This window comes from Balaenoptera acutorostrata, assembly GCF_949987535.1.
Source record: "Balaenoptera acutorostrata chromosome 6 unlocalized genomic scaffold, mBalAcu1.1 SUPER_6_unloc_1, whole genome shotgun sequence".
NCBI lineage: Eukaryota > Metazoa > Chordata > Mammalia > Artiodactyla > Balaenopteridae > Balaenoptera > Balaenoptera acutorostrata.
In genome coordinates this window covers 295,424-321,577 of record NW_026645490.1, presented here as the reverse complement: position 1 = coordinate 321,577, position 26,154 = coordinate 295,424, and the positions used below count along the sequence as shown (strand labels likewise).

The following is a 26,154-nucleotide window of genomic DNA, read 5'->3' as shown; positions in this document are numbered from 1 at the left end:
ATGACAGGCCCCACCCCCGCCGGACGGCCGTTGGGGCCCCAACCTCCGCGCTTGCGCATGCGCTCCTGTCTTCCGGAGCCAAGCCAACTGCCCCAACAGACGCCAGGAGCTGTTGGAGGACGGCGGTCCGCGTGCCTGAGAGCCCCGCCCCAGTGGGCGTGCGCAGGCGTGCGCAGGCGTGCAGGCGCGGGGCACGCGGGGATCTGTTCCAGGAGGTCTCTGCAGGAGAGGAGAGAAATGCAGGGTCGGGCACGCTACGCAGCATCTCTGGCGACGCTCCTCGCCGGGAACCTTCGTGACAGTGTCTTCTTAAAACCAGCTCTTGTGAGATGTGCACTCGTGATTTTTCTATTGCACACGTGAAACCCATGCACTTAGCTACAAAGAGTTCTGGAGAGCTCCGCTCTAAGCACAGTAGCCTCAAATTGGGGCAAGTGCTTTCATGCCCTTTGGACTGCAATTCCTTGGTTCTTGTTTATGCCTTTCAAAAAACAGTAGGTCCTTTTTCCTAGCAAGCCTGAAGTTTCCGCTAAAGAACAATTCTAGCAAAGAATTCAGACCTGGGAAACACTCTTAAGATACTGTCTCCTGACTCCGTTCCTAGAGTCTTTCCAAACGCATTTACTCTACTAGAATATTTTTTCTCAGTGTATTTAATACATGGAGGTTTTTCAATAAATGTTGCTTCACAGGTGTTTCCTTTGTATGGTTTTTTTTTTTTTAATAACTTTGAAAGAGAGTGGACAATCTGGGCCAATTTCAACACAGCAGGTAGTATGGGAACAATTTTCCTTTCCCTCCCTCCTTTTTTGTAATATCTTGCAGACTTTCAGTTGGCATTAAAAACAACAACAACAACAAAAATAGTAGCAGGATCAACTTACTGACCTGACTTTGTAATACTTCCCAAAGAAACTTCAATCATCAGATCCTCTTTCTGGTCAATTGCAAGATTAGAGCATTTCTCACTCAACAGGATGCCTCTGAAGACCCCTCACGTCTAACAGCACTAAGCGCCTCCAAGTGCACAGACTTGAAAACTCCACAAGACACAAACATGGTATCTCTTCGTTTCCTTAACGTTTCGTGATTGAGTGGAAGATGAAATGTCTTCTGAGGCTTGTGATGCATGTCCAGAATTATTTTTTCTCAGTAGTCAATGCCTGCCCGCAGCCTCTGTGCAGGAATAGTCAGAGATCATGATCCAAAGGACTTTTAGATACTCCCTTCTGTGACTGGTCTTCCCAAATTACATTTGGGCTAATTTGATTATCTCTGTCTCTGGGGTGTAGGATTTTGAAGTATTACAAAAGTGATTGCAGAATTGGGACTGGCTAATTTTTGCACAGTGCAATTTTTGTATCAGTGGCCTTGAGAAGAGTCCTTCAAATACTGTATCAGAATTATGAGTGAGAATCTTGTAAATAATTGGTTGAATGACTGAACAAAGGGAGGAAGCAACAAGGAAGCCTGCCTTTCTCGAGTGCCTGGGTACAATATTTTGCCTCACCGTCCCTCTAGTATGAAGTTATTGGTTGAAAATCATATGAGTTTTCCCTCATTGTAAAAGCTCCAGTACTGAGCGATATTCCCAAACTGTTTATTTTTTTCAGTCCCCGACAGGAGTTTCTTTAGATATAAAGTTCACCATGCTGTTGCTTGAAATATTCTCACCTTATCTTCTCATCTTCTTCTGAGTCAGTTTTTCCTGACAAGAGGCAAGGAACTTCTTAAGCACCAACAGGAGTCTTTTTCACACTGTGGAACAGTCCTTCTAAACCTCTGTTTCCTTCCCCAACACCCCACAATCAGGTGGAGTTCTACTGCAGCTACAGCAGTGAGAGAATCTCGTCTCGCAAGAGATTTGGTTGCCATCCTCTGAGGTTTTCAGCCTTCATCTCCCTTGACAAGTTTCCTAACAGTCCTCTCTTCTCACAACACAAAACACGAATACTCTTTCATATCCTTTTGATAGTGGTAAACTGACTGACATGGATTCTCAATATGAAAATAATAATCAGACAAGTTTTGTAAAAGGAATGCTACCATCATTCCCATGCAGATGGGGCCATATGCAACGATGAGCCTAGATTGTAAAGAGCAAGTGTATGTAATGCAGACAGGAAATTAACAAACTTGTAAGCAGGGCTGCAGGCTAGGATTTAGATGGAAGTGGGCTTGTCTGAATGGGGATTGGACACTGGTGGATAAACTCTTGGCATTGTGTCAAGGTGCACATCCATCTCATGGGTAGTGGACTTTTAACACCTAGAAAAACCAGGGCTCTAGGATGTTTAGTCCCTTTAACATAAGGAAAGAGAAGAAGATTTTCTGCCTTCTTGTTCCTTACTTCTGTCCTTACCCCTACTAAGCCAAGATGTTCAGTGCTATATGATTGCTCTTCCAAATCCATTTCATCCAAAGAGCCTGCAGATTTTCTGTATGTTTACAGTTGTGTTTTCTGTTGGAGCCAAGATGCACACTTGAGTCTCGTCACTCCAAGTTCTCTTTCTCATAAGGATGAGTAACTGATAATAGCTTAGTATGTTCTAATTTTTTGGTAGTGTTGCCAGATAAAATACAGATTTTGAGTTAAACATAAATTTCAGATAAACAGGGAAAGAATTTGCAGTAAAACTATGTCCAAAATGTTGCATGGGACAAAGTTGTACTAAAAATGAATTCATTGTTTATGTGAAATTCAAAAGTCAAATTCATTTAGGCATTTGTTACTTTTCTTTACTAGATCGAGCCACCCTATTCTTTCAGGTGCTTTGAAATGTAAGAGACTAGAAAGTCGTGTTCTAGGAATCTAGTGCAGAAACAGAGGAGCCACGATACCCGTACAAAGACAATCATTGAAAATCTCCTCAGATATATTGGAACATATATGAATTTTCATCTAGAAAAAAAATGAAGGCATTTTAAAAACTGAAAACAGATTGCCTTCGTTTTTAGTTGCATGACGTATCTCTGGGAAGACTTTAGTGAAAGAGATAACACTGGTTTCCTCCGGGAAAGAGGATTGGGTTGACAGGGGAAAGAGGTGGGAGGAGGACTCGCCACTGCATATTCCATTTTGCACAATTTAATTTTTTTTTTTTTTTTTTAAAGGATTTTCTTATTTATTTATTTATTTATTTATTTTATTATTTTTGTCTGTATTGGGTCTTCGGTTCGTGCGAGGGCTTTCTCCAGTTGCGGCAAGCGGGGGCCACTCTTCACCGCGGTGCGGGGACCGCTCTTCATCGCGGTGCGCGGGCCTTTCTCTATCGCGGCCCCTCCCATTGCGGGGCACAGGCTCCAGACGCGCAGGCTCAGCAACTGTGGCTCACGGGCCCAGCTGCTCCGTGGCATGTGGGATCCTCCCAGACCAGGGCTCGAACCCGTGTCCCCTGCATTAGCAGGCAGACTCTCAACCACTGCGCCACCAGGGAAGCCCTGCACAATTTAATTTTGAACCATGAGAAGGTGTTGCTCGCTTAAAATATTATACTAAAATCATTTAAAAAAGGTAAAAAACTAAATCTTTTACAACCATGGAATACTATGAGAAAGACATTTAGTGAATTCTGGTCTTGGACATGGGGGCTGCATGACGGTTTTTTGATGGACGGGGGCTTTCCAGCACAAAGGATCATTAGTAAGGCTGGTCCTGCTGGATGTTGGTTGGAGCACAAGGACCACTCCCTTAGGAGTGATGTACATACAGCAGTCAAAGACACTGGATCTGCTGAGACAATCCTAATTTCAAATACTCAGTTCCATGTGGCCATAAATACCCAAGTGTTTATCAGACTAACCGTTCTGAATTTTGTTCAGAAAGTCTAGTCTCTGTTGAAGTAAGTCAAGAGCCAGGTAGGAAGCAGAGTGTGTTGAGGGACACAAAACTAGGTTGATGGAAAAAGAAGTGAAAGGAAGGGACCGTCAAGTCCAACCTCGGTGCCGTGAATCAAAAAAACAGTCTATAAACTGCGTAAAGAGGCACACGCCAATTGTGTTGCCACTGTGTGAGGTGGAAGGAACTTCCGGTTCTTGCCTACCTGCCAGAGCCCTCGTGGAATGTCTCCCCACCCCCACCCTACCCAGACCCACGTGCCCTCTGCCCCTCCCGCACTGCAGAATGTTTCAGCCACATTCTACTGTTATGACTCAAACCGGCCCCTCCTTCAGTTGGACCCTGAGCGTCTGTTGAAGCAGGTCACTCTCTGGGTCCTGGTCTTGACTTTTCTCATTGAGGCTACCAGGCAGCAGTAGTCCGTGCCCAAGCCTGCAGGACGGCTTCAGAAGGAGGTAAGCCTATAGGCTGGGGGTGTGTTCTCAGAGACCCTGCCATCCCTCACATCCTTCGGGTTCACACGTGACACTTCACGGTGGGCACACAGTTGGACTGAAGTAGAGGGAGAAGAGAGCACTGGACACACGAGGACATTTCACCTGGGGAGACTGGGGAGCCTGAAGAAACCTGAGACTGCACTGGGGAGGAGGGGTCATTGGAGGTGGATCAAGAGGAATTGCCCTGGCTATGGAGAAAGGATGGCAGCAGGCAGGTTGATTCTTTCTAGAAGGGAGACAAGCCACTTTGAAACGTGTGGGTAAGGATGTGTGTGATGTCCTGGTGGTGACACAGGGAGGGTCATGAGGAAAACCTAGACGTGTCTTGTGTTCCTGAGGCACCTGAAGCTTGCCTCACCATATCTTTCTAAGGGATTGGAACAGGAGCATACTGTATCTAAGGGGGCCGTGGGGAGAGATGGTCTTGGTGAGAAAACTATTCAGTGGGGCTGTGTGTGGCCACACCTGCAGTGAAGTGTCCTCTCCGAGAGCTAGGCAGGAGGTTACTCTAACTGCCGCAGCCCACACCTCGTCCACTCCTCCCAGCCCAGAGCTCACTTCTCAGTTCAGGCAACTGTTGCTTTGGATTCAACAGGGGATGGGCAACCGTGTAACTTCAGCCAAGAGAGGGCTCAGGTTCCTGAGTTGCTCTGAATTGTTCTTCCTTTTGTGGAATCGCAGTACTTCAGACCTACTTCATCTCGTCCAGTATCTCATGGCGGACCCTCAGGCTGCCTTGAGAGGAAGAGTTTGTTCATATTTCCTGTCACTCCTTCATGGACAGGAGACAGATGTGGAGTGGGGTTGTTTCGGGTGGAATGTCAGTGAAGGCTGCTTCCTCTTTTAAAGGGGGAAGGAGTGTAGCCCAGGGGCAGGAAGACGATCTTCTGTGTTATTATTAAACGTCCTATGACACCTGTTCTGGTTAATTAGGTGCACCGTGGTGTGTACCTTGTTCTCCTGAACAGGGATGTGATCCAGACAACTTGATCGCCATGGCAACTGGCTTCTGCCTGCTTCTCAGATTGACTTTCCGTTATTGGGAGCTGGAGGGGGAAGGACCACAGGCGGTCTGTACTCCCATGACCAATGTAACATGACAATTCCCTGGCCCTTGTTTAATCCTCTGCAGCCATCACTGGCTGTGAAATGACAGAATCTAAGGGACACGCGCCTACTTCTCACACACCACTCCCCCCACCCCCGCCTCCTAGGAACAGAACTCCTGAGTGATGACAGCGACTCTGGGCACTGGGGAGGGGGTGGCAGGACCTGGCCCATGTTACGTGTCTGCTGTGGGTTGTTCTGAGATGCAGGTGCATTCTGGGCCAGTGTTATGGGTTTGTATCAGGATTCCATTAGAGAGATATTTTCCAGCATTTTGTTTCGTTTTGTGAGGCTAGGAAAGAAAGAGGGGATTTCTACTGAGCATCAGGAAAAGGAGGACTGAGGAGGAGGTGGGGCCCTAATATTTTACACAATACCTGTCCACAAAGGGCTTTTGGGTGCCTAGAACTTACCTTGGAGAAGGTCCCTAGCTGCTAGTACGCCGGCTGAGGGGCATTTCTCACAGAGCGGATGTCCACACAGTTCCAGATCTTGGGAGACAGCCTGTGAGGCTTAGGTGCCAGGGGGTGCCTTAGGGAGGCTCTCCAAGTCAGTGCTTGCTGAGGCGATTTCTTCTCGGCAGACAGGGGTCAGGGACCTTGGTGGATGGGCGCGGGGTCACCAGTGGAATAATTCTCAAGTGGAGGTCAGGGCATGAAAATCACTTGAAGACATTTGCACGCTGCACAGTTTCCCTTGTCCAAGTGTCCCTCACCTGTGGAGATTTACACTCTGATGCCACAGAAAGCCTCAGTCCCACTTGCCCATTCTCCTCCTCCATTCACTCCTTTCCTTTGCCTCAACAGCATGTCCAGTGCTGGGAACGGATGTGACCATGAACCCTGGTGCCTCCTTGTCTACTTTCACGGCAGTGCCCTTCCCTCCACCCATTCCTGGCGCCCAGCACCGGCCACCCTGGCAGCAGCACCTGCCACGTCCCATCACCCCAGCATTCCCTCCTGGCAGCAGCCTGCTGCTGCCAGCTTTCCCCAAGACGCCTATGGTGGCTAATGGTGGCCGTGGCCCCAGTGCCCCTGGGGCTTGCAACCTCACTGTCCAAGTCAGGTCACAAGGGAGGACAGTGGAGGCCCCCCAGACTCAGACCTTTGTCGTTACTCAGGCCCCCCTCAACTGGAGCGCTCCAGGGGCCCTCAGCAGGAGTGCTGCATGTCCTGCACCCGAATTCATAGCAACCCCTGTGATGGGGACCGTTGTGACTGCTTCAGCTGTTGGAGTTAGGCAGGCTGGCAAGGGAGGCTGGACCCCAGGCTTTCCTCCTCAAGCTCCACCACCAGCTGCCCAGCTGGCCCCTATCATTCGCCCAGTGAACTCTGGGCCATGGCCCCATGACACTTCCAGGGAGGGCCGCCTGGCCACCAACCAGTCCAACGCCTCGCAGGATGGCTCCTCTAACCCCCAGAGAGAGTACAGTAACTTCCGACGTTGGCAGCACATCAAGCCCCTGGCCCGGAGACACTTTCACCTGAGTCCTGATGCAGAAGCTTTTTCCTGCTTTCTCATGTGAGTGAACGCTCAGCGGGTCCTGAGCTTATGGGAGCTTTTAGATAAAGAGGAACTGGGGATGGACTCGCACGTTAGGTTTCTAGGGCTACTGGAAGGAAGGTGTGAGGGCGATGTCCATGCTATGAGAAGGCACACTGTCGGTCACATGGGTGGGCCTGCCAGTCCGTGACATCAGGACTGAAATGTGCCCCATCTCAACTGGCCCCACCACCCTGTGAGTCTGGCCAGCTTGCTCTTCCATGATTCTCATGGTAATACGGACTGAAGACTTGCAGTCAGAGAGGGTCGTGGTGTAAGGTGAGGAGCCAAGGAGTGGAGGCCGCCCTCTCCTGTGGTGCCGTGTCCTTCATACAGGACGTGAGCGCACATGGCCAGGGGAGGCCACTTCAGAGGAGGGGGAGGAGCGCGGGGCCCAGGAGAGCGCTTTATGCATGCCTCCACTTCGTTGTGGAGAATTCCACTAGGAACAGGGTGATGGGAGAGCTCTCCTAAGGCCGTGGGCTCTCTCCCACTAGAGTTGTGAGCCTGGCAGGCATTTCCATCCTAAACCTCTGGTCCCTCGTAAAAAGGGGACAGTTACACTTCACTCAGAGAACTGTGCAGAAGACGCCTTGGGCTAATCTATGAAATGTTACCAGATTGCTTGACACATGCCACGCCTCATTGATGATGGTGATTTTTATTATGAAAATGCAGCCTTGAGGAGGAAAAGAGCTCCCCACGGCACAATGTCCCAGCTTTAGCCTGGGAGTGGATGGTCATCCTTGAGTGAGTGTGAGGCGGTGACAGCAGTGGCCGGGAAGGCTTGTCTTTGCCCTCCCAGACGCCCGCCTCTCACCCTCCTGTTGCTCAGTCATTCTGGGTTGAGTGATGTGTGGTCCACATGGGCGGGTGGGGTCAGGCAGGTGGGGGCTGGGCTGGGCCCGGAGACTGACCCCGAGGGCTTACAGCCCAGTGCTTCGATCCGTGGCCCGCCTGAATCCCAACATGCCGCTGGAGGAGGGACTGTGGAGGGCCGTGCAGGAATGGCGGCGCTTGAGCAACCTTGACCGGATGATCTACTACGAGAGGGCGGAAAAGTGAGTCAGCGTCCTGGGCCCAGGGGCTGCGTGGAGGGTGAGGCCAGTGGGTGAGGGCAGGGTCTGGCCGTGGGGGTGCTCATCAGAGAGGACAGAGGAGAAGGGCTGTCACCCAGCACAGGGTCCCCGCAGCCCAGGGGCCCTACTGTCCCCCAGAAACCCCTCCCTCACCTTGAGAGTTTGAGACTTCTGTCCTTCCTCCACCAGGAGCTCTGCCCTCCCCTGATTTTGACCTACCCTTGCCTTGACATGAAGGTCTCAGGACGGGGCAGGGTGAAGCTGTGAGTCCAGTAGGGGTCCAACTCCAGCCATATGGGCTGGGCCGGGGAAAGAGCTCCACCCGCCAGCCTGCTGCTTCCTTAGTGGTGGGTGGCTGGCGGCCACTAACATAGATTTGGGACCACCTCTCCTCATGAAAAGTGCCCTGAGTGGGTACCCTGGCATCCCTGAAGAGGCTGGGGAAGCCAGCTGTCGTCGGCCCAAGGGTCTCCGGCCCTTCCAGTGTTTGCTCCATGGTAATCCCCTTGGTTTAAGAAACAAAAGCAAACAAACGAGCGCCTCTCAGAGGAAGGGAAGGCCTCTCCTCTAAGCTCAGCATCCACATCGTCCAGCCTCTCCTGGGCCCTGTCTCCAGGTCTATGTTCCAGGACTCTCAGTCCTAGCCCAGGGTCCTGGATTCGGGCAAGGACCCCTGTGGGGAACACATGCCTGCTCCAGCCTCTGGCTGTCAGCCCTTCATGTGGTTCTGGATGGGGACGGGGGCATGAGGAGGGTGCCCCCTGGGTCAGCCATGTGTCCCGTTGACCTGGTTCAATTCAGCGACCTGGGTCTATGCTGTTGAATGCCCTCCAGTGCTGGTGAGGCAGGGAGGGTCCCAGATCTTGTTATCACTTCCAGGAGCAGCTCTCTGCTGCGGACAGCACCTCACAGGGCCTTGACGGCCCCAAGGCACGTCCTCTCCCACTGCCTCAGTCTTGGCTGCCTTTGTTGGGCTCCAGAACCCAGGCCTTTTTCTCAGGGTGGCCTGTGCCTCCGTCACCCCCCAGGTTCATGGAATTTGCAGCCGAGGAGGAGATGCACATTCAGAATTTGCAGTGCATGCAGTGCGCGCAGGACCTGCCTCCTCCAGCCCCACCGAAGCTGGATCCTCGGGGGCCCCCAGCCCCGAAAGTGGGCCTTCAGCCAGGCACCCAGCTTCCCACTGGAGCTGAAGGCACAGGTAACAGGGGCCTAGGGTTGGCCACCGTCCCCATGTGGATCCTTTTCTTTCAAGACAGGGGCATTGGTCTTTCAACCAAAAGAGCCACCGAGGCGGGGGGTGGGGAGGTGGGGTCTCAGCTGCCCTTTGTCACTACGGGGTATTGACTTGGTCAGTTTTGTAACTCCTCTCACACCTCCCTGTCAAAGGACCCCACACGAAGTCTGCCTGAGAAGTGGGCTTGATGGGGAGACCCCTAGAAAATTGGAGGTTCCCCACTTCCTTACTTGTGACTCTCTTAGATGACCCCCTAACCTCCCCTCTCCAACTGTGCATGAGGCTTCAGATGGTCCTGACCCTTCCCACACCCACATCAACGTCCCCCAAACAATGCCCTCACCAACGTGCGCTTGGTGGTCAGGAGGTGGACCGGGAGTCCCTCACCTTCCTTCCCTTCCTCCTGCTCTGCCTCAGCCTGTGCTCCCAGGATGTCCGGCCCCAGGGCCCAGCCCTCGCACCCGAAGCCACACAGATCCCAGCGGAACCCGGAGCCCAAGGCGCCCAAGGTGATTCCCCCTGAGACTGTGAGGGAGTATGTGGACAGGATGGAGGCGCTGGCGGGGCACGTCCACTCAGCCACAGGCAAGTCACCTGCAGAATGTGGAAAGGACGGAAATGAGCTGAACCAGGAAGAGGACGACACCTACTTGGACCCGTGTCTCTTGAGCTGCATTGACGAGCTGCGTTCCCGGGAAGACTCTGTCACCAAGGTAGGCTGGGCCTGGAGCCTGGGGTCTACAAGATGCCAGGGCGTGGAATTCTCAGCACCCAAGATCTGGGTTCTGCTCAGGCCGATGGGACTTAAGCTCAGCTCCTTGTTCCTGAGCCTGGTGTTAGGGGAGGTTTACGCAGATGTATGTGTGTATATGTTTGTGTCTGTGTGTATGCCTTTGTGTGTCTGTGTATGTGCATCTGTATATGTGCTCTTTTGTGTGTGACTGTGTATGTGCATGTGTGTGTGTGTGTGTGTGTGCGCTGACCATCCCCGCCTTGTGGAGGAGAGTGGGGGTGGGTCTCTGCTTTTCACTTTCCCTCCTGGTCTTCTTGTGTCACAGGCCACTCCTGGCCAAGGATGCTCACAGCCTCTTCTTTCTGTCCGAGGTGGAGGCAGTCATTCACCCTCGATTCCTGGCAGAATTGTTTTCCCCAGACCCACAGCTGGATGTCTTGGCCCTTGCTGAGGAGCTGAAGCAGGAGGAAGGACTCACCCCTGAAGAAGTGAGCCAGGGGAGGGAGAGGGACACTTAGGGAGCCAGGGGACTCCAGGGGAGGGGGGACCCCAGGTGACCCAGGGGACAGGGGAAACCAGGTGGCCCAGGGGAGCCAGAGGAGGGAGGGATCGCAGGTAGAACAGGGGCGACAAGGGACACCCAGGAAGACCAGGGCACGGAGGGACCCCAGTGAACAGGGGAGAGGTAGGGCCCCAGAACAGGAGGCCCACATGGCTCTGTCCGTCCCTTCCCTGCCTCGGAGGCCTGGCATGGGGAAGGGCCCTCTCTGGGGTGGGTGCAGCGCAGGGTGATAGGAAGGAGAGGATGGGGAGCCGGGAGCGGAGGGAAGGACACACAGCTGGGAATAAGGTGCAGGAGGATGGCAGGAATGCCACCGTGTCTGTATTTGGAGTCTAGTCCTGGGGTCACCCGTCCCCTCCTCCCCCCCAGGGCCATTGTCCCACTGCCCAGTGCTCCTCCTCTCACACGTGCGCGTGGAGCCGTCACTGTCCTCCTCCCTCCTACCAGCTGGTGCAGAAACGAGTCCTGGCCTTGAAAGAGGAGGAAGGTGGGCCTGCAGCCCCGAGCCACAGTGCACCCGGAATGGGCTCAAGTCCATCTGAGTCCCACGCCGGCCAAGGTGCCCAGAGGCACGACCAAGACCGCCATCGAGGGGTCAGTGATGAAGCCTGCCCACCAGCGATTGATTTTGAGGCTCTTCATAGGCCCATCCGAGCAGACACTGGCCCGTTCGGGCCCAAAGTCTTTGTTCCCTCTCGAGGACGTCAGGAGGTCTCTCCATTCCGGGCCGGACGGCCCTCCCCTCCCCAGGGTCAAAGGCGCACTGGCCCTCTACTGGGACCCAGGGATGCGTCTGTTCTCAGGGAGGCGTCTCCTGTTCCGGAGGCCCGAGGGCCCAGGGACGCGTCCAGTGAGGACGAGGAGGAGCTCCCCAGCCTGGCCCCCCTCTTGGCCTCTCCGCAGAGCCTGCCGCCTTGCTGGCTGTCCCAGAGTCCTGCCCCTGCCTCAGGTCTGGCCTCCCCTGGAGGTTGGGGGTCTCAGAGTGCTCCCCAGGCCCCCTCCCCTCAGAGAAGAGGCCCCAGCCCAGCTCCACCAGCCGCTCCCAAGTCAAGGAAGCGGGCTCTGTGTGGGCGCCCAGCCGCTGCTGAGAAGCTGCCCATCCCCGGGGCTGGCCACAGGGTCTCTGCGAGGCCAGCCTTGGCTCTGGGGCTGGCTCGCCCCTCACAGCCGGGAAAGAGAAAGCGTGACCCGTTTGTCACAGGGAAGAGGAGGAAGAAGCAGAGGAAGCACTGTAGCCAGTAGGGAACAGCCGGGCCGGCCCTCCAGGGCGAGCCCCCCAGGGCGGCCCCCAGGGGAGCCTAGGGTCTCCTCCTCACCCCAGTGCTGATCCTGGGATTGTGGGGGGTTAGGGAGGTGGGTGTGGGCAGGACCTTTGGAGTGATGTATGAAAATTGTGAATAAAGATAGTTTTGGTGGGAAATGCTCTCAGGCCACTGTCATCTTCTTCGTGTGGAGCTGCTCCACAGAGAGCGATCCTGAGAGGAAGGAAGGGTGAGGGAGGTCACAGGAGCTATGGATCTACAGGTGGCCAAACCTTTCCTCCACATAGACAAGGACTCCTCAGGCTGCCCCTGGGAACGCACAGCTCTCACTTTCCCCAGGGACCCCCTCATCATCCCCTTCTCTAAAGCCTGCTTGGCTAGGGGCCTTCTGGGGCATCTGTAGCATCTTCTGCATCCCTGAACCGTCTGGGGAGGGAGAGCTGCTTTTGTGCCTCTCAGCCCTCTGGACACTAACCAGTTTCTAGGACGGAGCCTGGAGACGGCCCTTGTCTTTATGGAGCTGCTCTCTGCTTCCCTGAAGTGGCCAGGCGATGGCGCTGGGGTGACCCTCCGCTCATCCAGGGTTTCCTGTGTGGGTGGCCTGACCAGACAGGAAAAGTCTTGGCCATGGGGACAGGACTGTCTGCCTCGTCATAGCGGGAGCGTTCTCTAGTCCCACTGGGATTATTGCAATGTGGAGAGTGGTTGAGGCAGCTACCTCTTAATCCCAGTGAGGATGCAACAAGGGGAATGGGCGCGGGGAAATTCATGGGGCACCTGTTACAGGTGTGTCTAAGGGAAACGACAGTTGGGCCCCTTTGTGGAACTTGTGGGATTTCTGTGCAGCAGCATCTGTTTCAACTGAGGGAGGAGGACCCATCTGGCTGTGGCTGTGGGGACTGGCCTTAGGGGCCTAGGGGTGTGCAAAGACACCCCAGAACTACTGTCCCTTCCCTTTCCACCCATGGCTGGACATGTGTGTGTATTGGTATCAACACTGATTTGTATTCCCATAGAAAACAGTTCCTCCTGACAAACTATGACCGTGTTTCACAAGAACAGCTTGCTCACAGGGGCAGCAGGGGTGGGGGAGAGGTGTCTGCGGCCCCAGATCTGGGTGGGAGCTGGGATCCATGCTGAGGAGTGTAGAGGCCTCAGTCACCGTCCTGTGGGTGCCAGCAGAGACTTTGAATCATCAGAGCAGGGGAAATGACCCGCTCATAAGGGTGAGACGAGCAAACAATGAGGGGCAGGGAGCAGACGCCTGCTGTCTCCCTGAACTGCCCTCCCTCGCAGCCTGCTTAGCCCCCGTCATGGCCTGTGCTGGCCCACCTCTGAAGCCCCTTCCTCCTAATGCACTCAGATGCTCTGATCCTTTGTGGACCCGCCCTGGGCCTCACCACCCCTTCCCTGATGGCCAAAGCCTCTTCTCCCGGTTCTGAGTTCTGATTCCTTCCCCAGGACCCAGGCGGGGGTTGGGACAGCAGAGACTCCCTAATTCTCCCTCCTCCTCCCTGAGATCTTGACAATCACCTTTGTATGTTTCTATGATTTTAACTACTGTAGATACTTCATGTGAGTGGCTATGATATGTCCTTTGATGAGTGGCTTATTTCACTTAGCATAATGTCTTAGAGGTTTATCCATGTTGTAGCATGAGACATGGTTTCCTTTTATTTCAAGGAAGGAAATATTTCCTTGTGTTTATAGACCCCATTATCCCTTCATCTGTTGATGGACATTTGGGTTTCTTCACGTCTTGGGTATTTTGGATAATGCTACGACGAATGTGGTTGTGCAAATATCTCTTTGAGATCCTACTTTGAATTCTTTTGGATACATAGCCAGAAGTGGGACTGCTGGATCACATGGTAGTTATATTTTTAATTTTTTGAGGAAACTTCATATTGTTTTCCGTAAGGGTTGTCCCATTTTACACCTCTCACCAACAATGAGAAAGATAGCCACCATCAAGAACTTGGTATATGTCCATCTTATAAAAATGTTTATGCTTTTAGCAGAGCTGTAGCTAATCAAAATTATGTATAATAACAATATTTTTGTTATATATGGTGTCATGTAAATCATATTGCCTTTGGCTTCTTCTTTCAACATTCTTACTTTAAGAAAAATGGATATATTAGATGTTCTTTAATTTTTTAATTATTTATAATTTTGCATTGTATGCATACATTAAAAATAATTTATCAGTTCCCTTGTTGGTGAACTTTTATAAATTATAATGTGACAGGGTAATCAGTTCCAGAGGAAAACTTTTTCCTTTCAGAACTTTGAGTATTTATTCCATCGAATATGGCTTTTGTTACTGTTTTTTTCAAATTATGCCATCAATACACCCTTTCATGGTGGGTGATCAGTTTCCTTGCTAATTGTTTTTTGGAAAACTGTCTGTTGTCTTTTGTGTTCTCCAGTTTCTTGACGTGTGATTAGTTTCAGGTTAAAAAAATGTATCCTCCATGTGATCTATTTTGCTTCATTCACTGATAATACACATTCTTCATCTCATCTAGAACATAATATTATCTTTTTCATATGTTACTTCTAGTCATTCTCTCCTGTCTCTACTTCTAGAACCCTGGATATATGTATATTAGACCATCTTATATATTCTCTGTGTCTTCATCAGCTTGGACGGCTATAACAAAATGCCATAGACCTGGTGGCTTGAAAAACAGACGGTAATTTCTTAACAGTTCTGAAGGTTGGAAGTCCAAGATCAAGGTGCCATATTCAGTTCCTGGTGAGAGCTCTCTTCCTACTTTTCAGACGGTTGTCTTCTTACCGCGTCCTCACGTGGCAGAGAGAAAGAGGGATCTCTCTTGTGTCTTTTCTTTTAAGGGCACTAAACCCATTATGAAAGCTCCATTCCCATGCCCTAATTACCTCCCAAAGGCCCTATCCCCAAATACATTGAAGGGTAGGGCTTCAACATAAGAATTGGTGGGGGGGATATACGTCCATAGCATTCTGCCCCTGGTACCCAAAATTCGTGTCCTTATTGTATGCAAAATACATTCATTCTATCCCAACAGCCTCAAAAGCCTTAACTCATTCCAACATCAACTGTAAAATTTAAAGTCCAAACTCTGATCTAAACACCATCTAAATCACATAATGGGTGAGACTGGAGGTACTATTCATCCTGAGGCAAAATTCCTCTGTAGATGTAAATCTGTGACCCAAACAAGTTAAGTGTTTCCAAATACGATCTTGGGACTGGCATAGAATAGACATCCCTACTCCAAAAGGAAGAAATAGGAAAGAAGGAAGGGGTGACAGTTTCCAAGCTAGTCCAAAGCCTAGCAAGGCCAATCCCATTAGATCTTAAGGTACGAGAATCACCCTCTTTAGTTTGATGCTTTGCCCTCCAGGCCCGCTGGGGTGGCAACATCATCCCCACAGCTCGGTGGGGCAGCCCCACTCCTTCAGCTTGGTGGGGTGCCACCCACACTGCAGCTCTCTGTAGGGCCTCCACCTACACCATGACTCTCTGTGAGGGCGACAATCTCACACTTTGAAACTGAGGCCCCCTGGGCCTGTGATGGGATTGACAGACACGATGACCTCGGAATCACCTTTGGGGTCCTTCTTCCCTTTCGTCAAGAGGAGTACACATTCACAGCCAAATTGCTCTAGTCTCCCATTCTGTAGAATCCAAGAATTCTGACAGCCTTCCTCATTCTGCCTGGCTTTCTCTGTCCCCTTTAGTTCAAACTGGCAGTGTCCCTTCTCTACTCCTGGCCTCTGCTGAGATGACTAATTAAATTAATATCACACCTATGATCTCTTCTTCAAAGGGTTGCTCAGCTGCACCCTTAGAGTTTCTTCAGAACAAGCTTTCTGACTTTCAAATATGGATAGGCTGAGAAGTTTCCAAATCTCTAAGTTCTGATTTCTTTTTGCTTAACAATTTGGTCTTCAATTTATCTTTCTCCTGATGTGTTTTACTAGGAGCGGTGATGAGGAACCAAGCTACTTCTTCCAAACTTTGTCCAGAGATCTCCTCAGATGAATATTCAATTTCATCACTTACAAGGTCTACCTTCCTAAAAACGCTAGAACACAGTTCAGTCAAGTTCTTTGCCACTTTATAATAAGAATTGCCTCTCCTCCAATTTCTAATAATGTGCTCCTCATTTCTGTTGGAGACCTCACCAGAATAGCATCTAACGTCCATATTTCTATCTGTTCATGATTATTTCTGTATTCTCTACAAAGATGGAGACTTTCTCTCCAGTGTGCCTCTTTGCTTTCTGAGCCATCACCAGAATCACTTTTAATAGGTATAGGCTGAAAGGACTTTATGGCGATTTCAGCTCTTTTTTAGCATGCACTTCAAATCTCTTTCAGCCTTTACCTACTATCCAATTCCAAGGCCACTTCCACATATTTAGGTATTTGCTACTTCTTGGTACTAAAATATATCTTAGCTCAAAGGGCTATAACAAACTACCACAGACTGGGTGACTTAAACAAAAGACGTATATTTCTCACAGTTCTGGAGGCTGCAAAGTCCAAAATCAAGCCACCAGCAGACTCTAGGTCCCTAAATTTCTCATTCATAATTGCTGACCGTTTCTTTGCTGTGCTACATTTTAGCTAATTTTTCACATCTATCATCCATGTCATCCACTTCCTCTTTATCAGTATCTGATCTAACTTTTTCCCACTTCCTTTGATATACAGATGTGTGATGTTTGTATGTTGAATTTCATCATCCACTATAAAATATTCAATTTCAATGGTCAAGATTTACTAACATAAATCATTTTTACTGTTGAAGACAGAACATTCTTAACTGGAACTGGCACTGTTAATACAAGTGTATGATAGTGAATACAAGCCCAACTAGTACAGTTTGGTGCTACTCCTTGATTTGGGTTAAGGTGCCAGCACTTCTGCCACCTTTGCTTTTGCACCATCAGTACCTATGTCAACACAATTGTTCCAGAGTAAATCATGAGCTTAAAAAAGTTTCACCAACAGTTTGAATATTACAGCATCATGTTGTTTGTGATCAAGCGTGAAGATCGTCAATATTATCTAGTGCTAGTACTAGACAAATTCAAGGAAAACGGCAAACCCAGTCACTTTTTGTTTCCTTTTCCATGTGAAAAGCTGTAAGCAACATGTTTTTGCCCTTTAAAGGGCTCCTATGTCTCTGTTTAAAATATTCCATTCCTCTCTCTCTTTTTTCAAATTCATTAATTGATTTATTTGTTTTTAGCTGCGTTGGGTCTTCGTTGCTGTGCGCAGGCTTTCTCTAGTCGTGGTGAGCAGGCTTCTCATTGCGGTGGCTTCTCTTGTTGCGGAGCACGGGCTCTAGGCGCGCGGGCGTCAGTAGTCGTGGCACACGGGCTCAGTAGTCGTAGTTCGTGGGCTCTAGAGCGCAGGCTCAGTAATTGTGGAGCACGGGCTTAGTTGCTCGGCGGCATGTGGGATCTTCCCAGACCAGGGATCAAACCCATGTCCCCTGCATTGGCAGGCGGATTCCCAACCACTGCGCCACCAGGGAAGTCCCAATTCCTCTCTCTTTAAACATAAAGTGATTGGACTTAAAGCAGTGCTTAAAGTTTACCGGTACTATAATCCTTGTTCAAAATTGCTCTGTGGCATAAGCCACAATGCAGTGAATTGTTGACACCTCCAAATCCCAGGGAGGCCCCTGAGTGCTCTCTCAGGAGGAAATTGAGGTCAGGTGTATCTGATGGCCTGTGTGCTCTCTGTGCTCCTGGTGATATGTGGGGGCTTTCAGGTGAGTGCAGTGGGTAGACTCATGGACTCTTAGTCTTGGCTGGGGGAGACAGCACTGTCGGGTTTATGTTTCCACATTTGCCTCCTTTTGTGTTGCCTTTCTCCCAGGTGCATTTAGCCTGATGAGAGGGAAGGAGGAGATGTCGGTAGCTGGGCAGGTGGTTCTCCAGGAGCAAATGTCAGGGACGGTTGTGTGGGCAAGATCCCTAGGCCCCGTCCTGGCAATCTTGCTGTGCACTGAGCAGTCCAGATGAATCGGGTCCTTGACCAGAAGTCCATGAAACTTTTGGCAATCTGGGCAAAATTTGGGATCTGAGGGTGGGCTCAGAAATTTCAGCAAGGATTTGGCGGTATCTTACCCTCGAGCTGTTTAAGAGCCGCTGGTTTTGAATGGCATGAAGCACCAGAGAGCCTTTGATCACATTCTATACAGCTGTCCTGTGTGTGGCCCTCCAGCAGCAAACCTTCTCTGCTGTGACCTCAGGGCAGGCCCCATCCGCCCACCCCGAGGCTCCTGCCCTGTGAAACACGAGGGTGTAACGCAGGCTGCTTGTCAGTGCTTGGCTCCTGGCTTGCCTGACGCAAAGTGTGGAGCATCTGCTCACCTTGTGCTGGTGCCCTTCCCAGAATCAATGGGCTCACAGCCCAGACATTTATGCTGAGTCTGGGGGCAGCTGTGCCCTGAGAAGCCACGTCTTGTCACGTGGCCCAGGGAGCACCTCCTCAACGGACCACACTTATCATATGGGCCTCCTGCTCTTGTGCCCTCTTGTTTTGTTCTCAGGCAGGTGGTTGTGATGGCCAGTACTGTGGGGTCTTGTGATCTCAGAGCAGACACTGGAGGCTGACTGACCCCACAGAGGTGGACAAGGACGTGGGCTCAGGCGATGGGTCCTTTCTTGGGTTTCTGCCTCTCCTCCCTGACTCCTGACCCTTGCTCTCAAAAGCTCACCTTTCTGTTGTAGTTGCCTCACCAGGGGGCAGTGACGGGCTTTGCCCCGCTGAACTATACCCTCGGGGTAGGTGGCCACAGCCTGGCTTGTCACACACTGGGGAAATCCTACACTGGGGAAGTCAGGATTGTGCCTTGCTGGGCTTGGAACCCAGGTAGAAAGGTAGATGGTGTGGGGCTGAGGGACTGATGCCCCAGCCCCAGGGCAGGTGACTTCTCCTGGGAGAGGCTGCCCATGGCCCCCTTTGGCCCCTCGACCCTGCAGAGGTGCTGATACACGCCCCCTGCAGGCCACAGCCTCTGTGCAGAGGATCTGCCCCAGTATCACATGAGAAGCCGGGCCCAGGAGCCTCGCTCTCTCTGAGAGCAGCTGCTCATCCCACACTGAGGGGCGTCTTCTCGGACACAGGGCACATAGCTGACCTGCAATTGACATATGGACTCTTCCCTGGGCTTTACCCCTGAATTTACCTCCATTCTTGTCTCCTGTCTCACGGCCCCTGCCTTTTCCCCCAGACACCGGAGATCTCCAGGCTTGGGTGGAGTATGGCATGTTGTCAAGCTCAGTGGTGTCCACCTCACCAGCCCACTGGAATCAAGCCCCAGGGAGCCTCTGAGAGAGCAAGACCAAGGACTTTAAGAAGACTACGGTTAATGTTAAGGAGCATAGATTGTAAGATGAGGAATTTCACTAGTGTTTTTCAATCCGTAAGAAGAAGGAAATAGAAATTGCAGAATTGAAACTTGCACAGACATCAAGAAATAATAGTTTACAGGCCTCAAGAAATAATAGTTTAACAAATGACCCATTCACAGAATCAAGGAACTGAGCACCATCCACAGGGTGTGCAAAGGAGGTGCCTGATCCCAGGAGCAGCATGGCCACGGCTCGGCTGAGAGCGAGGCATGTGCTGGGCAAGCTTTTGTATGTAATGTTCACCAAAGGGAACCTTGGCCAGTGATACCAGGGAAAGGCTATCATGGTGAAGGCCCACTCATCTCCACCACCCTCAACTTGAATCAAAGTATTGGCTGAAGAAACAGACTTGACAGAGACTTTGGCCACCTGGCCTGGGTTCTCCCTACAAAATGTCATGTTCCTCCAAGAACAGGGCAAGGAGTCACAATTGTCCGTATCACAGACTGCATATCTTAACGGTACAGCTATTACAAATCTGCACCTTTGTTTGAAGGGAATTGTTAAGTGGTGGGTAGGGAGTGATGTGTTCCAGGGAGGATTTGGGCCCTCTGGCTTGCAGGTGACCCTCTTATCAGACAGGGCAATTCTGCCAATAACTCATCACTGCCTTCATTCCTCAGGTGGTAGGGATACAAAGGGATTAAAAGGGGTGCGGGCAGAGGACAGCCCTCACTGACAGCACAGAGCCATCACCTACTGTCTCCGCAACTCCTCTGCCCATATAGCCACCGAGGGTGCCAGCTGCTTGCGTTCACAGCAGCTGTTGATAGCACACCATCATCCGAGGAGTTCTTGAGCACCAACTTTGCACTACTCAGCAGCATAATGGAGAAATCAAGGATGGTCCATGGAAATAGCTAAGGGTCTTGTTTTAGGGCAAACGAGCTTATTCTGCAATATGTGCTTCTTAGTTAATTGGGGTTCGAATGTCCTTTCTTGTATGAAATGATGTTGATAATGTTTGAAAAATAAAAGGTTGGCCACCCCATGAGAAGCTATGCTTTTATCTGAGTGGGGTTGGGGAGCAAGAGGGAGTAATGAAAATTTTGGTTGTTGAAGTAGTGACAGGGCAGGGCTAACTTGTTCAAGACTGCCTCCCTGCAGGAGGAAGGCCGGCCTTCCTCAAGACTTCATGGACACTACCCATAGCCAGGGCTTACGGCTGTCATAGCTGGTGACTCAGCCATGGGCCTACTGAGCAATACAGCTGCAACCGCAGCTTGGCTCAGCCCTGACCAGCAGGAGAGAGGCTGGGCCTCCCTCAGCCTGACTGCTCGTTCCATGGAGAGGGACTGGACCTGGGTCCTGTGTGTCCCAGTGCTGGTCCTAGTTCCTGCCCACACGGGACCTGGGCTTCCCTGATTCTGCAATATAAACACCAGAGCCCAAAGTTTGGGTCCCTCTCCTGGACCCTGGATCCCTACTGGATCCCTGTGTGCTGGCCCAGAACAAAGTGTGCAGTGGGGACCCACAAACTCCCCACTATTCCTGTGACTGTGAACTGCCCCTGATAAACATGGCTCCAGCAGCCAGGGTTACATATTTTTAGGGAACTCTCTTATGGTTACAAGTGCAAAAGACTGAGAACTACTATGTAAAACTAATATTTGAAAACTTCCCTCCAGTGATATTTGAAGAACCTCTATAAAATAACGAAACAAACATAATCGCATTTTATTCCACTGTGTCCAAAGTCTAAGCTTTAAATTGTATAAAAATGAGAACGAGAAGTAGAATGCCTCCAAACATTTGGAAATTAAGATGCACACTTCTGAATAATCCATGGTTAAAGAGGAATTTCAAGGAAAATTTTTAAGATAAATAGAACTGAGTGAAAATGAAAATACAACACATAAAATGTGGAAGGGTCCAGATAAAACATTATTAAGAGGGAAACGAATGGCACTAAATGCTTTTAATAGAAAAGAGGGAAGGTCTCAGATCAATAATCTAAGCTTTCACACACGGAAACGGGAAAAAAATTGCACAATAAAATCAACACATGAAGAAGGAAGCAAATAACAATACACTCTGATCAACTGGAGTCTATTCTCGGAACACAAGCTTGGTTTACTATTCAAAAATCATCAGCGTAATTTGCCATATTAATAGATTGAAGAAGAAACTCTACATGGCCACATCAATTAATGAAGAAAAAGCATTTGATGAACTTCAACACACATTCATGTCAGAAACTCTCAGGAATAGAAGGGCTCTACTTCAACCCAGTAAAGAATATCTACAAAAAACCGACAGTGAACATCATACTTAATGGTGAGAGAATGAATGTTTTCCTCCTAAATTCAAAAGAAGGCCAGAATGTCCTCTTTCATCTCTCCTTTTCAACTTAGTACTGTAGGTACTAGCCAGTGCAGCATGGCAAGAAAAAGAAAGAAAGACACACAGATTAGAAAGGAAGAAATATTACTGTCCATACTCATGGATAGCATGACTGTCTGCATAGAAAATCCCAAGAAACTTCTAAGAAGCAATTAATAAGTGGCAATTACTTTAACAAAGTCTCAGGATACAAGATCAACACAAAAACATTAGTCATATTTCCAAATATTAACAATGAACAACTGGAAACCAAAACTAAAAACACAATGCCGGGGCTTCCCTGGTGGGACAGTGGTTGAGAATCTGCCTGCCAATGCAGGGGACACGGGTTTGAGCCCTGGTCTGGGAAGATCCCACATGCCGTGGAGCGACTAGGCCCGTGAGCCACAACTACTGAGCCTGTGCGTCTGGAGCCTGTGCTCTGCAACAAGAGAGGCCGCGACAGTGAGAGGCCCGCGCACCGCGATGAAGAGTGGCCCCCACTCGCCACAACTAGAGAAAGCCCTCACACAGAAACGAAGACCCAACACAGACAAAAAGAAAAAAAGAAAAATTAAAAAAACAACAACAACACAATGCCATACACAATGCTTCCAAAACATGAAATATTTGATTATAAATATTTTAATAGAGGATCTGTATGATACAACCAAACAAGACCTAAATCAATGGAGAGACATATCGCATTCATGGATTGGAAGACTCAACATAATAAAAGGTCAACTTCCAACAGAATTTTTTTGTCAACATGGACAAGCTTATTCTAAAATGTATGAAAAGGGGAAATCGACAGCAACACAATCATAGTAGGGGACTTTTTTTTTTTTTTTTTTTTTTTTTTTTAATGGTGAAACAGGTAAAGTGTTTAATAGGAGGAAAAAGAGTACGTGTGAATAGACTCACAAGGGCAGGCTCAGCGAGAGAGTCGCGCTCGTGGTAGTTTAAATCACTTATATGGGGCATTTCTTCCAGATTTCCTTTGGCCAATCATCTTGCTTTGCCTGACTGTGAGTCTTTTTTTGGTATATCTCAGTGTCCTCCCCTGTGTGCGTGCTCATCTCTTAGCCAAGATGGATTCTAGCAAAGAGGCCTATGGGTAAGTTGACATTGCTTACTATGGGGTGGTGCCCCCTCCCTTTTTGACCTCCAAGGAACCTTTCTGTGCATGAGTAGTCAGGGAGGTCTCCTTGACTTCGAGAATTAGGAATATGTAGTCTCTTTATCTTTTATCTGGGGAGGGCTCAGCCCCTCCTATTATTCTCCTGCTATTATCTTCATCTTGGAGTATCTGTCCACATTGGAAAAACTCCAGCTGCCCAGCCTGGGGCCCATCTATCTCCTGCCTCAGCATGGCCTTGCTCTAGAACCCCAGGGGCCCTCCTTTGTGATTTCCTTGCTAGGGCTTGCTACAAACTCCACACAGCATCCTTTCCCATAGTAGGGGACTTTAACACCCCACTTTCACCAATGGACAGATCATCCAAAATGAAAATAAATAAGGAAACACAAGCTTTAAATGATACATTAAACAAGATGGACTTAATTGATATTTATAGGACATTCCACCCCAAAACAACAGAATACACATTTTTCTCAAGTGCTCATGGAACATTCTCCAGGATAGATCATATCTTGGGTCACAAATCAAGCCTTGGTAAATTTAAGAAAATTGAAATCATATCAAGTATCTTTTCCGACCACAACGCTATGAGACTAGATATCAATTACAGGAAAAGATCTGTAAAAAATACAAACACATGGAGGCTACACAATACATTACTTAATAACGAAGTGATTACTGAAGAAATCAAAGGGGAAATCAAAAAATACCTAGAAACAAATGACAATGGAGACACGACGACCCAAAACCTATGGGACGCAGCAAAAGCAGTGCTAAGTGGGAAGTTTATAGCAATACAAGCCTACCTCAAGAAACAGGAAACATCTCGAATAAACAACCTAACCTTGCACCTAAAGCAATTAGAGAAAGAAGAACAAAAAAACCCCAAAGCCAGCAGAAGGAAAGAAATTATAAAGATCAGGTCAGAAATAAATGAAAAAGAAATGAAGGAAACAATAGCAAAAATCAATGAAACTAAAAGCTGGTTCTTTGAGAAGATAAACAAAATTGATAAACCATTAGCCAGACTCATCAAGAGAAAAAGAGAGAAGACTCAGATCAATAGAATTAGAAATGAAAAAGGAGAAGTAACCACTGACACTGCAGAAATACAAAAGATCATGAGAGATTACTACAAGCAACTCTATGCCAATAAAATGGACAACCTGGAAGAAATGGACAGATTCTTAGAAATGCACAAACTGCCGAGACTGAACCAGGAAGAAATAGAAAATATGAACAGACCAATCACAAGCACTGAAATTGAAACTGTGATTAAAAACCTTCCAACAAACAAAAGCCCAGGACCAGATGGCTTCACAGGGGAATTCTATCAAACATTTAGAGAAGAGCTAACACCTATCCTTCTCAAACTCTTCCAAAATATTGCAGAGGGAGGAACACTCCCAAACTCATTCTACGAGGCCACCATCACCCTGATACCAAAACCAGACAAAGATGTCACAAAGAAAGAAAACTACAGGCCAATATCACTGATGAACATAGATGCAAAAATCCTCAACAAAATACTAGCAAACAGAATCCAACAGCACATTAAAAGGATCATACACCATGATCAAGTGGGGTTTATCCCAGGAATGCAAGGATTCTTCAATATACGCAAATCAATCAATGTGATACACCATATTAACAAATTGAAGGAGAAAAATCATATGATCATCTCAATAGATGCAGAGAAAGCTTTCGACAAAATTCAACACCCATTTATGATAAAAGCCCTGCAGAAAGTAGGCATAGAGGGAACTTTCCTCAACATAATAAAGGCCATATATGACAAACCCACAGCCAACATTGTCCTCAATGGTGAAAAACTGAAACCATTTCCACTAAGATCAGGAACAAGACAAGGTTGCCCACTCTCACCACTATTATTCAACATAGTTTTGGAAGTGTTAGCCACAGCAATCAGAGAAGACAAAGAAATAAAAGGAATACAAATCGGAAAAGAAGAAGTAAAGCTGTCACTATTTGCAGATGACATGATACTATACATAGAGAATCCTAAAGATGCTACCAGAAAACTCCTAGAGCTAATCAATGAATTTGGTAAAGTAGCAGGATACAAAATTAATGCACAGAAATCTCTTGCATTTCTATACACTAATGACGAAAAATCTGAAAGTGAAATTAAGAAAACACTCCCATTTACCATTGCAACAAAAAGAATAAAATATCTAGGAATAAACCTACCTAAGGAGACAAAAGACCTGTATGCAGAAAATTATAAGACACTGATGAAAGAAATTAAAGATGATACAAATAGATGGAGAGATATACCATGTTCCTGGATTGGAAGAATCAACATTGTGAAAATGACTCTACTACCCAAAGCAATCTACAGATTCAATGCAATCCCTATCAAACTACCACTGGCATTTTTCACAGAACTAGAACAAAAAATTTCACAATTTGTATGGAAACACAAAAGACCCCGAATAGCCAAAGCAATCTTGAGAACGAAAAATGGAGCTGGGGGAATCAGGCTCCCTGACTTCAGACTATATTACAAAGCTTCAGTAATCAAGACAGTTTGGTACTGGCACAAAAACAGAAATATAGATCAATGGAACAGGATAGAAAGCCCAGAGATAAACCCACACACATATGGTCAACTTATCTTTGATAAAGGAGGCAAGCATATACAGTGGAGAAAAGACAGCCTCTTCAATAAGTGGTGCTGGGAAAATTGGACAGGAACATGTAAAAGTATGAAATTAGAACACTCCCTGACACCATGCACAAAAATAAACTCAAAATGGATTAAAGACCTAAGTGTAAGGGCAGACACTATCAAACTCTTAGAGGAAAACATAGGCACAACACTCTATGACATACATCACAGCAAGATTCTTTTTGACCCAGCTCCCAGAGAAATGGAAATAAGAACACAAATAAACAAATGGGACCTAATGAAACTTAAAAGCTTTTGCACAGCAAAGGAAACCATAAACAAGACCAAAAGACAACCCTCAGAATGGGAGAAAATATTTGCAAATGAAGCAACTGACAAAGGATTAATCTCCAAGATTTACAAGCAGCTCATGCAGCTCAATAACAAAAAAACGAACAACCCAATCCAAAAATGGGCAGAAGATCTAAATAGACATTTCTCCAAAGAAGATGTACAGATGGCCTACAGACACATGAAAGAATGCTCAACATCATTAATCATTAGAGAAATGCAAATCAAAACTACAATGAGATATCATCTCACACCGGTCAGAATGGCCATCATCAAAAAATCTAGAAACAATAAATGCTGGAGAGGGTGTGGAGGAAAGGGAACACTCTCGCACTGTTGGTGGGAATGTAAATTGATACAGCCACTATGGAGAACAGTATGGAGGTTCCTTAAAAAACTACAAATAGAACTATCATACGACCCAGCA

The 26,154-nt window shown here is 48.4% G+C and overlaps 2 protein-coding genes across 2 annotated transcripts in view; one reads left to right on the top strand and one right to left on the bottom strand.

The window, feature by feature from the left end:
• On the top strand, positions 1-11,159 carry LOC130706590 (NUT family member 2G-like; the record flags this gene model as incomplete). The annotated part of the gene is made up of 8 exons (XM_057539229.1): positions 1-324; positions 2,747-2,781; positions 6,187-6,963; positions 7,917-8,045; positions 9,092-9,212; positions 9,681-10,013; positions 10,405-10,521; positions 11,043-11,159. Coding segments are annotated over exons 1-8 (1,953 nt in total), but the record flags the coding sequence as incomplete, so codon positions are not given.
• Positions 11,160-15,385: 4,226 nt separating this feature from the next.
• LOC130706589 (uncharacterized) overlaps positions 15,386-26,154 on the bottom strand; it is a 133,299-nt gene continuing 122,530 nt past the window's right edge. Inside the window, exon 8 of the mRNA XM_057539228.1 lies at positions 15,386-15,634. Within this exon, the coding sequence (XP_057395211.1) occupies positions 15,386-15,634 (249 nt within the window). The remainder of the gene's footprint in view (positions 15,635-26,154) is intronic.